This window comes from Macaca nemestrina, chromosome 3 (assembly GCF_043159975.1).
Source record: "Macaca nemestrina isolate mMacNem1 chromosome 3, mMacNem.hap1, whole genome shotgun sequence".
Lineage (NCBI taxonomy): Eukaryota > Metazoa > Chordata > Mammalia > Primates > Cercopithecidae > Macaca > Macaca nemestrina.
In genome coordinates, this window is record NC_092127.1 from 158,565,308 (window position 1) to 158,579,250 (window position 13,943).

The 13,943-nt window shown below is 44.5% G+C and overlaps 1 protein-coding gene across 4 annotated transcripts in view; it reads right to left on the reverse strand.

Annotated features, from left to right (window-relative positions):
• The window catches only part of LOC105487738 (family with sequence similarity 114 member A1), a 78,720-nt gene that overhangs the window by 22,404 nt on the left and 42,373 nt on the right, over positions 1 to 13,943 (reverse strand). For all 4 annotated transcript variants that reach the window (XM_071093729.1, XM_071093730.1, XM_071093731.1 and 1 more), the window contains 2 exons: positions 9,941 to 10,093; positions 1,853 to 1,976 (listed from right to left, as the gene is read on the reverse strand). In XM_071093729.1, coding sequence (XP_070949830.1) covers positions 1,853 to 1,976; positions 9,941 to 10,093 — 277 coding nt within the window. The remainder of the gene's footprint in view (positions 1 to 1,852; positions 1,977 to 9,940; positions 10,094 to 13,943) is intronic.

Sequence of the window (13,943 nt, forward strand, 5' to 3'; positions counted from 1 at the left end):
ACATACTAATGCTCAAAAACATGATTCCCAACTGTCTCTGATACGGCCTCTTTCTATGCTTCAGTATAATTGATTCTTTTATTTTGATGCAATGAGCATAAATCTCATTAAGCTGAAGGCATGTAAGGTCAGTGTGTGGGGCTAAAGAGGGAAAGGGTGTCTAAATGACAGTTTCTGAATGCTTAGAATAATTTTGCACTGAACGTCAAGGCTCAAGCATTTGAGCTCTCGTGTCAGAGTTTTGATTAAAGGAATCAAAACACGTCTGGGCACAAAACACTGCCAGCGATTTGAGAATGCACATTCTCATTACTTTGCATGCCGGGTAATAACAGCAAGCATAATACATGAAAGTTATACTTTATTGCACCTTTACTTTTTCCTGGCATTGCGTTAGCACTTTAAGTAATAAGCACAGCTAACATTTTTGAGCAGTTCTGTGTGCCAGGCACTCTAATATATGTTTTTACATATATTATCTAATATGACCCTTACAACAGCTCTTGAACCTGATATCTACACACACACACACACACACACATATATACACACATATCATTGTGTCCATTTTATAAGTGAAGATACTGCATTTCAGAAAGGTTATATAACTTGTTTAAGGCCATATAGCAAGAAAGTGGTGAAAATGTTTCAAATGGGACCCTTCCAAAGGTCCTAGGAGAAGCCAGACCTGTCTCTGAGGTTGTCTGACCTTTCAGCGTAACCTACACAAAACAGTTGTGGGGTGGTGGTTATTATGTCCTAAGAAATCACTCTTCATGTACACAGCAAATGTTTTAGTCTCTTCTGCTCCCAAATGGACAAACCTAAAGGAATCATTAACCATGCCCAACCCTGAGAATAAGTTTTGCCCTCTTAAGGAAGCCTTGCTTCTCATAAAATAAGTTCTAACCTCCTTGGGGTCAAGTTATTATCTGGGTGGAAGATTACTGGGAAGTGTGATTGCCAACCTGACGTAGCACGCTCTGGTGCACGGTCAGAAAACGGTACAGCCTTTGTCAGAACTGAACTTTTTAGGTAGAGGATAGGACACCTGCAAATATACCCGAACTCTTACACCTATAAATTAAAAGGAATAAGAAAAATATACAAAAAAATTCAGGGAAAGATGTGCCCACCATTAACATTAATCACACTAAATAACTTTCACATGCAGATAAAAATTATAAGTGGCAGCATAGGCTGGGCGCGGTGGCTCATGCCTGTAATCCCAGCACTTTGGGAGGCTGAGGCGGGCGGATCATGAGGTTGAGAGATCGAGACCATCCTGACCAACATAGTGAATCCCCGCCTCTACTAAAAATACAAAAATTAGCTGGACATGGTGGCAGGCACCTGTAGTCCCAGCTACTCGGGAGGCTGAGGCAGAAGAATCACTTGAACCTGGGAGGCGGAGGTTGCAGTGAGTCGAGATCGCGCCACTGCACTCCAGCCTGGGCGACAGAGTGAGACTCCGTCTAAACAACAACAACAACAACAACAACAACAACAACAACAACGACAAAAAGTGGCAGCATAAACTCTAGTCATCAGAGCTCTGTTTAGCACATTGCAGTCTTCCTTCATCTGACCATATGTATTTGCATTTATCGTACGCCCGTAAAGTGCCAGGGATTGTGCCGAACACCAGAGGAACAACAGGAGTTCCCGCCCAGTGAAAGAAAGTCATATAAATCAATGTGACTCGCTCCTGTAACAAGAGCAGATGCACAGTGTATTTTGAAAGCATGGAGGAGAAGCACTTGAATTAAATAATTCAAAGGGCTGTGTTCATTAACAGCAGTTTCATAAGGATTATACCAAACAGTTTGTCTTGCTATTTATTTTCCTTTACCTTGTTCTTCTTGACTTTCTTCATTCTCTAATTCTTTGGCTGCAAAGATGTCTTTAATGGAAATTAGGTCATTTTTTAAGAGTTCCAGCTTCTCTCCATCAAGTGATGCTAAAAATGACTGAACCTGAAAAAAGAAATAGGTCAGCACAACTGTCATCTTTTATTCTCATTAATAACGTTTACATACAGCAGTCCCCAGTTTTCCCAGGACCAACGTGCTTCATGGCGTGGGAGGTATCGCTGGGTTGAATGTTGGCTTGATGCATATTAACTGTGCAACTTTGGGCAAGTTAGATAAACCCTCTGGGTCTCAGTTTTCTCATTTTTAAAGGGAGATTCCTTGTGGAGCAAATGAGATAAAAAATGTGAAATACATTGCACAACTGTACACAGTAGGTGCTACGTAAATGGTGGTGGTAGCTCTTCTATCACAGTGGTTAAAAATGCAGTTCGACATCAACCCTGCAGTCGAATATCAGCTCCTCACTTACTATGACCTTCGGTCACTTACTTAACCTTTTAATACCTCAGCTTCCTTATCTGTAAAATGGAAACTAATTGCACCTACCTTATAAGGTTGTTCTGAGGATTAAATGAAGTAAGCTACTTAAAATACTTTTAAGTACTTATACTTATAAAATACTTATAAAGTACTTAATACTTATAAAATACTTTTATAAGTATTGAGTGATGCTCAATACTTATAAATACACATGTATACGGCCGGGTGCGGTGGCTCATGCCTGTAATCCCAGCACTTTGGGAGGCCAAGGCAGGCAGATCACGAGGTCAGGACATCAAGACCATCCTGGCCGACATGGTGAAACCCCATCTCTATTAAAAATACAAAAATCAGCTGGGTGTGGTGGCACGTGCCTGTAATCCCAGCTACTCAGGAGGCTGAGGCAGGAGAATCCCTTGAACCAGGGAGCCAGAGTTTGCAGTGAACCGAGATTGCACCACTGTACTCCAGCCTAGCAAGAGCGACAATCCGTCTCAAAAAATAAATGAATGAATGAATAAATAAATAAACAAACATGCATCCACATGTAAACTTAAATAAATAAGCATTCTATCGATGCACATATATACTTGCTAGATGTCGGTTATCACACTGGGGTTACAAAAATGCACAAGACACATTTTTCTTCTCCAACATCTTGCAGTCTAAAGGAGTGAGGCTGTATCAATTAAGAACGACCATGACAGGCATGAGAGGAGGGTACAGTGGAGGGAGGCACTAGGAAGGGCGCTGTCCTTCCCCCTTGGGGAACTGAGAGGGTACACACAGGGAGGACTTCACAGAGGAGGTGATGCTGGGACTGACGTCATCCCTGCTCCCTGTCTTTAGAGCCCCTCTTTTGAAACTATCCTCCGTACACAGTTAAACATTATTTGCACAGGCCAGGCGCGGTGGCTCACCCCTGCAATCCCAGCACTTTCGGAGGCTGAGGCGGGAGGATCACTTGAGCCTAGGAGTTTGAGGGCTCAGGTGATCAACACAGTGAGACCCCATCTCTATAAAAAATTTTAAGCCTGGGCACGGTGGCTCACACCTGTAATCCCAGCACTTTGGGAGGCCGAGGCACGTAGATCAGGTCAGGAGATCGAGACCATCCTGGCTAATACAGTGAAACCCCGTCTCTACTAAAAATACAAAAAATTAGCTGGGCATGGTGGCGGGTGCCTGTAGTCCCAGCTACTCGGGAGGCTGAGACAGGAGAATGGTGTGAACCCTGGAGGCGGAGCTTGCAGTGAGCTGAGATCGCGCCACTGCACTCCAGCCTGGGTGACAGAGCGAGACTCCGTCTCAAAAAAAAAAAAAAAAAATTTAAGAAAATCAGCCAGGCATGCTGGTGCACACCTGTGGTCTCAGTTGCTCAAGAGGCTGAGGTAAGAGGATTGCTTGAGCCCAGGAGTTTGAGGCTGCAGTGAACCATGATTGTGCCACTGCACTCCAGCAAGATCCTGTCTCAAAAAAAATAATAATAAAGAATTATTTGTACAGATGGCCACTCATTCTCTCAAGATTGATTTGAATTTCCAAAATGGTAAAAGGGTGCAGGGAAGGTACCTTATAAAGTATTAAATATAAGTATAAAGTAGTAAAGTTTTACTTTTTTCATTCTGCAGGTCAAACTCTTGCTCTGGAGAGAGAGATAGCAGTGGAGCCACAGTCCTCTTTGGAATAGGTTTTAATATTCACTATGTTAATAGATGAGCACATCAGGATAAGTGAGAGAGGGAGAGAGGGCATCTGGAATACCAGGACACCATTTTCCTAAAAGTTGCTACAGCACATTGCCAGGGCATAATGTAGCCAGCGCCGAGGCTCTGGGAGGAAGCTCTGCAGGAAGTCATCGACACAAAACCCATTAGCGTGGAGTTCAGCAGGTGGAAGTAAACATGCCCAGCCTGATGGCTGCACGCCACTCCGTTCCGCCCTGACCTTCTCAGACTCTTCATTTCAGCTCACACACTCATGTGTAGGGGTCAGGGCCCCAGATGCGCATCAGCGTATTCTTAGGCTTCGGATCTACTTTCTAAACAGCAGTTTTCTAACATTAACTATTGAATAAATGTGTTTGAACACCATGCTTAGTGAAAATGTATGCAGACCTGTGGAACATCTGCATTTGTCCATGTCTTCTGGCGGATGGCAATCATCCGAAAGGGGAAGCATTGGGGTTTTCCGTTTGGGGCACCCCTGGGAAAGGTTCTCTTTAGCGAACACTCTTTCGTCAGCATCTTTCCACTACAGCATCTCTCCTGCTTTCTCCCAGCTCACTGCATTATGCCAAGGCCATGCGCATTGAGTCTTTAGTCCAATCCAATAATAAATAAGACATAATCGCACACTCGTCCATAAATATTTGTGGAACGCTGACTATATGCTTGGCACCGTGCTGAGGGTTGTTCAGGACACAGGGTAGAGAGGCTGTCTCATAAATCTTTTCCTTGGAAGAAGGTGTGTGCTGCCATTGTAAAGATATTTGTTTGCTATTTCTAACTATGGAGTATAATGGTGATGAAAATGATTAGTGTTCCTGTTTTTTTTTTTTTTTTTTTTTTTGAGACGGGTCTCATTCAGCCACTCAGGCTGGAGTGCAGTGGTACAATCTTGGCTCACTGGAACCTCCGCCTCCCGGGTTCAAGCAATTCTCCTGCCTCAGTCTCCTGAGTAGCTGGGATTACAGGTACACGCCACCACACCCGGCTATTTTTTGTATTTTTTGTAGAGATGGGGTTTCGCCATGTTGGCCAGGCTGGTCTCAAACTCCTGACCTCAAGTGATCCACCTACCTTGGCCTCCCAAAGTGCTGGGATTACAGGCGTGAGCCATTGCACTCAGCCGAAAATGATTAGTTTTTCTTTAACCTTTATCAAACACCACATCGCCATGCCTGTTGCCATCCTAGAATCAATCTAGTAAAATAGTAACAATAATAATTCTTTATATTTCCATGGTGGGGTCTGAGTTTCAGTCGAGGACTGTCAGCAGAGATGATGTGCATCATTTCTGGGCAAGGCTTTTAAAACATGGGAGTGTCCTCTCTACACTCTGTCCTTACGCTGGTGCGACTCAGAAGACAATAAGGCCTCAGAGGGCAGGGAAATCCGACACTGCCTTTAGGCTTCAACACAGGGGAGTCCGCAGGCCCAAGAAATGGTCCCATCAGAGCCCACATCTCCGTTCTAGAACACTCTCCAGGTCACCAAAGGTTCCCTCTCACAGCCTGCATGGAACTCTTCCCTAGGCTGTGCTCCTGACAGTGGGACGGTGCCACTGGCTGTGTATCCCTTGGCCCAAGGGACGGCTAAGAGGTGGCTGCTTACAGGGGGTGTGGGTGGAGCTTGAACTAGGGCCTCCTTCCACAGCTACATGACGTTTCCTGGGGTGAGATACAGAGCTGCAGATAGGAGGCAGGTAGGCTGAAGCGGAGTGTAGAAATTTGAGGAGTCTGGGAATTCAAATGGGAACTAGGCCTTCCAGGTCATTGTGCCAGTGTTTGTCAAGGTAGGAGGACATAATACATTTTCTTTAACAGTTTGTTTCTAAAGTTCTTTAACTTTTAAATTTTTATTATTTTGGAGACAGAGTCTTACTCTGTCGCCTAGGCTGCAGTGCAGTGGTGCGATCTCGGCTCACTACAACCTCCGCCTCCCAGGTTCAAGCGATTCTCCTGCCTCAACCTCCCGAGTAGCTGAGACTACAGGGATGTGCCATCACACCCCACTAATTTTTGGATTTTTAGTAGAGATGGGGTTTTGCCATGTTGGCCTGGCTGGTCTTAAACTCCCGGCCCTCAGGTGATCCACCTGCCTCAGCCTCCCAAAGTGCTGGGATTACAGCCGTGAGCTGCTGTGCCCAGCCAGCTCACCCAGTTTTACATCTACCTTAGACCACAGGCAGCACCACCATGCTTGGCTCTAATTTTTGTATTTTTAGTTGAGACAGGGTTTTGCCATGTTGGTCAGGCTGGTCTCGAACTCCTGGCCTCAAGTGATCCATCCACCTCAGCCTCCCAAAGTGCTGGGATTACGGGTGTGAGCCACCGTGCCTGGCCCAAAAATTATTTAACTTTTAAATACGTGGTATGTGTAGGGTTGCCAGATAAAATACAGGATGCCTAGCTAAGCTTGAATTTCAGATAAACAGTGAATATTTTCTTCATATAATTGTGTGTCCCAAATATTACATGGGACTTATTTGTACTGAAAAAGTATTCATTGTTCATCTAAAGTTAAAATTTAACTAGTCATCCTGTATTTTTATTCGCTACGTCTGTCAACCTCCGTCTAAGGCCCCATTTGTCTTCTTGCTGGAGGCCTGTGCACCTTGAACCAGGTCTGGCGGAGCCACAAGATGGACACAGCCTGTTCCTAAAACCCTAAAGGCAGGAATGCTGCCTGCTGACCAGGCACTCCTATCTTGGACTATTACAGGAGTGAAGAATAACTCTTACTGGTTTTGACCCATACATTAACAGGACTGTTTATTTATTTATTATTATTATTATTTTGAGACAGGGTTTCGCTCTTGTTGCCCAGGCTGGAGTGCAATGGTGCAATCTTGGCTCACCACAACCTCTGCCTCCCGGGTTCAAGTGATTCTCCTGCCTCAGCCTCCCGAGTAGCTGGGATTACAGGCATGCGTCACCATGTCCAGCTAATTTTGTATTTTTTTTCAGTAGAGACGGAGTTTCATCATGTTGGCCAGGCTGGTCTCGAACTCCCAACCTTAGGTGATCTGCCTGCCTCGGCTTCCCAAAGTGCTGGGATTACAGGTGTGAGCCACTGCGCCCGGCCTGTACGACTGTTTATTATAGTACCCAGTAACTATCATTACTAAGTCAAGACAAAAATTTATTTTCCTTACTATGAATATCACAAAAATCTCCAGGCTAGGGAAAGAAAGCAGAGCTTGTGGAGGCAATGGGCAAACTGTGCCCCTCCAAAGGCCAAAACTTCTTCCTAGAAACTAAGTCCTTTGGGGCTCTTTTGCAGGGGCCTGGGGCTGTTTCACAGCTGAGAGCTGTGATGGAAGTCACCACAATGGAATCATTCTCCACCACCATGATATCTTGTAATGTGTTTTTTACAGCAGGGCCACGCTCCCCTGTGATATTTTTAACAATAACAACAAATGTCTATGACATAAAAATGCATATAAAAATCAACTGTCATCAACATGTGTACATTATTGAGTGCCTAATTCCTTTCCGTGGATTATCTCATTTAATTCTGTTAATAATTCTGTGAGGTAGGTTTTATTATGCCCATTTCATAGATAAGGAGATTGAGGTAAGAGGGGTCCAAAATCATACAGCTTCTGCGTGGTGTGTAATTAAATAATGCCTGACTCCAGACCTTGCTTTTTTTTTTTTTTTTTTTTGAGATAGAGTCTTGCTCTGTCACCCAGGCTGGAGTGCAATGGCATGATCTCGGCTCACTGCAACATCTGTCTCCCAGGTTCAGGCGATTCTCCTGCCTTAGCCTCCTGAGTAGCTGGTATTACAGGCACCTACCACCATGCCCAGCTTTTTTTTTTTTGTATTTTTAGTAGAGATGGCGTTTCACCATATTGGCCAGGCTGGTCTTGAACTGACGTCAGGTGATCTGCCCACCTCGGCCTCCCAAAGTGCTGAGATTAAGGCATGAGTCACTGCGCCTGGCTAAGAACTGCATTTTCTAGAGCACATCTTATTGGGCTATTGGATTCTGAATTTATGGGAGCAATTTTATGACTCTGTAAATTGTAAAGGGCTGATAACAATGCAAAGTCATTCTTGTCAATAGTCATGTGAATGAATTCTGTGCAGTGGGAGGACAACCTCCCCAATGTGGAAAAGCAGGTTTGTGTCTATTGGCACATTCATATATTTTTAAATTATTATACTTAAGTTCTGGGATACATGTGTAGAATGTGCAGGTTTGTTACATAGGTATACATGTGCCATGGTGGCTTGCTGCACCCATCAACCCATCATCTACATTAGGTATTTCTCCTAATGCTATCCCTCCCCTATCCCTCCAACCCCCGACACGCCCTGGTGTGTGATGTTCCCCTCCCTGTGTCCATGTGTTCTCATTGTTCAACTTCACTTATGAATGAGAACAGGTGGTGTTTGGTTTTCTGTTCCTGTGTTAGTTTGCTGAGAATGATGGTTTCCAGCTTCATCCATGTCCCTGCAAAGGACATGAACTCATTCTTTTTTATGGCTGCATAGTATTCCATGGTGTATAGCCACATACATACTACTCCATACACATTTGTGCTTCTTTGGCTTTTTCTTTGAATCATTTATAACATCTACCTGGTTCCCTGAATTAATTAATGAGCTAAATAAGTTCTTTGACATGGGTCATTTTGTATCTGTATGAGAGTCCCAATTGTGCTTTTTTTTGAAAATTATTCTTGAACAGTTTTAACCACAAGACTTTCCCTGAAGGCTCACGGATAACAAAGAAGGAAGTGAACAGAGTAACGTGTAGCTCCATCATCTGGGGCAGGGGACAGTGTCTCCGTCCTATTTGGTTCTTGGTTGCCTGTTATGTGGCAGATGTTGTCTTTCTCTGATTAGACAGGCATCAAGGATGGCTCAAAGTCCAAACATAAGAGGATAAGGTCTAGGGGGAGTCAAAAACTACTTCTCCATTCTAAGGCTCACTGCCAAATTGAGCTTCTTGTCTGGGCACCTGCCTGTCCTCAGTGAATGTCACCATGGCCCCTCCCTCTCCTGAGGCCCGGAGGGTACTGCCTGGTGGCCTCCACTAGGAAACCACTCCGGAGCACAGTCAGCTTGACATCCACAACACAGCCATATATATACAGTTAAATAAGTTAACAGTTTCATGGCATTTGGAATGGTGGCTATATAAGTGCCATGCAAGTGCTTGCTAAATAAACACACATACACACCCCCCACTATAGATACTTTAAGGGAAAAAAAAAATCGCCATATCCTGCTGATTTTTGCTATTCATCTTTTGTTTTCCTGGGACCAAGTGGGGAGCATGAATGTGCAGGGTCATTGGGTAGGCTGGGTTTCCCAGGTGTCTGTACGGGAGTATTCCCTAACAGAACCTTAATTTTCAGTGGGATAATCCTGCCCTCTGTGGCCCAGGAGTCCTAACAAGATGGCTGAATAAATAACTATATAACCCAGAAGAAAAATATATTAAAACCCTGCAGTCTAAAAGAAACATCAAGTGCTTTGTTTTCATTGGGTAGGAATGAAGATGTGGGCTGGCAGGGCATCTCTGACCTGGGTACTTCGTTACCAAAGGGAGGCAGAGGGCCAGAAGCCGGACAACCACATTTCTGAGCAGCCTTTTGCACCCTGAGATGGGTGGATAGTGGTGGCTCTTACTGTGCCAGCCTTCTTGGAGCTGGGGTGGGGTAAGAGCTTGGCACAGACAGAGAAGAGATGATATGAAGCTCACATTGTACAGTATTTGTGACCTTAGCACAATAATAATGAGGCTCTAAAAATGAGATCTTTTAAAGGCAGATTTTCCAGTTTCTTTCATGTTCAAGTAACACATGACTAAGCATGCCATTTCAAATGAGTAGTGCAGAAGTACCTTGCTCTCGCTTTCATTGGACAGAATTTCCAGGGCTTCCAGGTGTGACAAGCCTTGATATTCATCAAACAGCATCCCATAGTGTGCAGTTCTCTCCATTGTGAGCTGCTGTGCCAGTCTCTGCTTCTCCTTCTCCTTAGCTTCCCTTAACATCTGCAGAAATACACAATGTTTGTACTCTGGATGTATATTTAAAAGCATCATTTCCTGTGTAAGACATGCGGGAGGTGGGGAGGACTGACTTTGTATTGGAGAGGGGGAGATTCTGGTCACTTTAGAATTTCTAAAAAATGATTTTTTTGATTGATGCTATTGATAACTTTTGCATCATATCCTACTTCGCATTTTACACTTTCATTATGTGAAAGGCAAAACAAAGCAAAAATTCCATGTCTGGTAATAAACTGGTAAGAAACACACCAAAAGCTTTAACAGCGCTTTCCATTAAGGTGTTTCCCACATGTGTGATTAACTTTCTTATTTTCTTATTCTTATTTTATTTTATTTTAGTTTATTTTATTTAGTTTGAGATGGAGTCTCACTCTGTTGCTCAGGCTGGAGTACAGTGGCACAATCTCGGCTCACTGCAACCTCTGCCTCACGGGTTCAAGCGATTCTCCTGCCTCAGCCTCCTGAGGAGCTGCGACTAAAGACCCTTGCCACTATGCCCGGCTGATTTTTGTATTTTTTGGTAGAGACAGGGTTTCACTGTGTTGGCCAGACTGGTCTCAAACTCCTGACCTCAAGTGATCCTCCTCCCTCAGCCTCTCAACGTGCTGGGATTACAGGTGTGAGCCACCGCATCCAGCCAATTTTCTTATTTTCTAAAGTCCCCATATTTTCTATAATGAGCGAGTTTTATGTATGCTTGAAAAGTTGAATCTCTTATGACAGGATTAACTTTAAGTCCTGCACCTACACAGATGTCAAAGCAGAAATAAGCTGGTCTGATTTTTTCTAAGTTATAATTTTTTATTTATTTATCTTTGTTTTGAGATGGAGTTTAGCTCCTGTTGCCCAGGCTGGAGTGCAATGGCGCTATCTCAGCTCATTGCAACCTCCGCCTCCCGGGTTTAAGTGATTCTCCTGCCTCAGCCTCTCGAGTAGCTGGGATTATAGGCACCCACCACCACACCCAGCTAATGTTTTTGTATTTTTAGTAGAGATGGGGTTTCACCATGTTGGCCAGGCTGGTCTCGAACTCCTAACCCCAGGTGATCCACCTGGCTCGGCCTCCCAAAGTGCCAGGATTACAGGTGTGAGCCACCACACCTGGCTGAGTTTTAAAATATTTTAAATTTTTTGTGTGTGGTTATTAAATTTCCTCAATTTAAAAATAAATAAATATAAACTCATAATGTATTTGTCATCATATACTTAGTGCAATTAAGAATATTAACTTAGGGCCAGGCACAGTGGCTTACACCTGTAATTCCAGTACTTTGGGAGGCCTAGGTGGGCAGATCACTTCAGGTCAGGAGTTCGAGACCAGCTTGGCCAACATGGTGAAACCACGTATCTACCAAAAATACAAAAATTAGGTGGGCATGGTGGTGCATGCCTGTAATTCCAGCTACTCAGGAGGCTGAGGCAGGAGAGGCAGAGGTTGAACCTGGAGGCGCAGTGAGCCGAGATTGCACCACTGCACTCCAGCCTGGGCAACAGAGCGAGACTTGGTCTCAAAACGAAAAAAACAAAAAAGAATATTAGCTTGTAGATTCTTAAGGCTGGTTTCCAGAAATATGACTGTGAACCAAGTTTCCTCCCCCCATTAATAACTTTTCTCCTGTTATTTGTTGGTTAAACAAAAAGACAACAAATAAACACAAGCCCATCAGTCACTCTCGATTTTCTGCACTTGCGTTCTTTGATTCTAAGCATCTTTTATGTGATTCCTCATTAAGTTTACTGAGGCATTACATTTATGGGGTTCTTTAATTTCTGTGGAGAGCTCTGTAAAGACACTGGCCACCACCAGAAGGTCACAGGGGAAGAGAACTAAAGAAGAGACTTTGGTTTTTATTGTGTGCCAGTGAAACAATCAGCCTCATTTCCTTTCGGGTTCTTGAGGTTGTCTGCCAAGAACCCACAGGGCCGCAAAGAGAATTCTCTCTCCTGTCTGTCTTTAAGACTAAATTAGCACAGACTCTGAATTTTAAAGTTTTTCAATCAACCCAATGAAACCATCACTGGAAAATTTTAACACTGGCAATAAAAACTAACTACCCCCACTGATCTCGGGGGTTGGTGGTGGTAAAATAAAATAACAAAGTGACACTGAAATCACTTCCCTTCTCTACACCAGCTTCCACCTGTGAATCTGGGCTTTGGGATAGAAGAAAGAAGGGTTGAAATTGAAGAGAAAGGGAAAGGGTCACTCTGGAATGATGTGGACTCACTCAAAACTGGGGAGTAGGCCAGTAGGATTATGGTGGCTCATGCCTGTAATCCCAGCACTTTGGGAGGCTGAGGTGGGCTGATCACTAGGTCAGGAGTTCGAGACCAGCCTGGTCAATATGGTGAAACCCTGTCTCTACTAAAAATTCAAAATATTAGCCGGGCGTGGTGGTGGGCACCTGTAATCCCAGCTATTCAAGAGGGAGGCAGGAGAATCATTTGAAACTGGGAGAGAGAGGTTGCCGTGAGCCGAGATTGCGCCATTGTACTCCAGCCTGGGTGACAGAGTGAGACTCCATCACAAACAAACAAACAAACAAACAAGGGAGTGAAATTAAAGCTGCCTAAGGGATAACCAGCTTGACAAGGGATGCTGGTTCTATTTTCCCACTGGAAAAGAAAGGGAAGTTGGTTTCAATAGCAGGGAATGATCCTGGCCTGGAAGAATTTCTGACACAGAGAAGCTATGGAGACTTACATGTGTGGAATCCAAGGACCCTCCGTCCCCATGTTATTTAAAGAGTATTCCCCGTGCTTGGCTGGGCGCGGTGGCTCACGCCTGTAATCCCAGCACTTTGGGAGGCTGAACTGGGTGGATCATCTGAGGTCAGGAGTTCGGGACCAGCCTGGCTAACATGGTGAAACCCCGTCTCTGCTAAAAATACAAAAATTAGCCGGGTGTGGTGGTGCACACCTGTAATTCCAGCTACTCAGGAGGCTGAGGCAGGAGAATTGCTTGAACCCAGGAGGTGGAGGTTGCAGTGACCTGAGACTGCACTCCATCCTGGGTGACAGAGTGAGGCTCTGTCTCAAAAAAAAAAAAAAAAAAAAAAAAGAAAGAAAGAAAGAAAGAAAAAGAAAGAGTATTCCCTGTGCCACTGGGATAAAAATACGGGAGAAATGTAGTTAGTGCATGCATGCATGCTTCTAGTTTCTATAGTTATATATTTCTTTAAGTGTATAAAGGAAAAATATAACAGACTCCCCTGTGTCAGCTGATGTGAGCTTCATCTTTCCAGTTGTCCAAAAGACCTTGGAGCCATCCCTGACAACTCCTTCTATCTCACAGCTCACATTCATTCCAACAAGTGATCTGGATCTATCTTCAAATTACACCCAGAATCAGCCATTCCTCACTACCTACAAGGCCTCCATGCTGCACGGGGCCACGGTTCTCTCTTGTTTAGACAGTGCAATTGCCTGCAGCGGAGGATGTGGCAGTGCAACCTGCAGACCTCCCTCCTACTCCTGGGAGCATACATGCCGGATTTTGAAATCCAGCCTTCAGCCTCCCACAGCTCCTCCCTGCCAATCACTGGTGCAGCAGGGGCACTAAGGCAGACCTGTTCCTGGAAGATGAGGTCTCCTTTGTCAGCAGCCTTTGGCTGAAGGGCTTTCCCATGGCTTCGCCCAGCCTTTCCCAGGCCACACTGCAGTCTAGGACACTTCCACTCATTTTTCTCTCCCTCCTTCCTTCACTGGGATGGGACCGGCATCTTGGTCTAATGGTTCTCCCAGCCTTCCTGGGCTCCCTCCCCATTTTCTCTCTCACACACACTTCCCCTAATGAAATCCTTGCACATTTAAGCCCATGTAAGCCCATCTT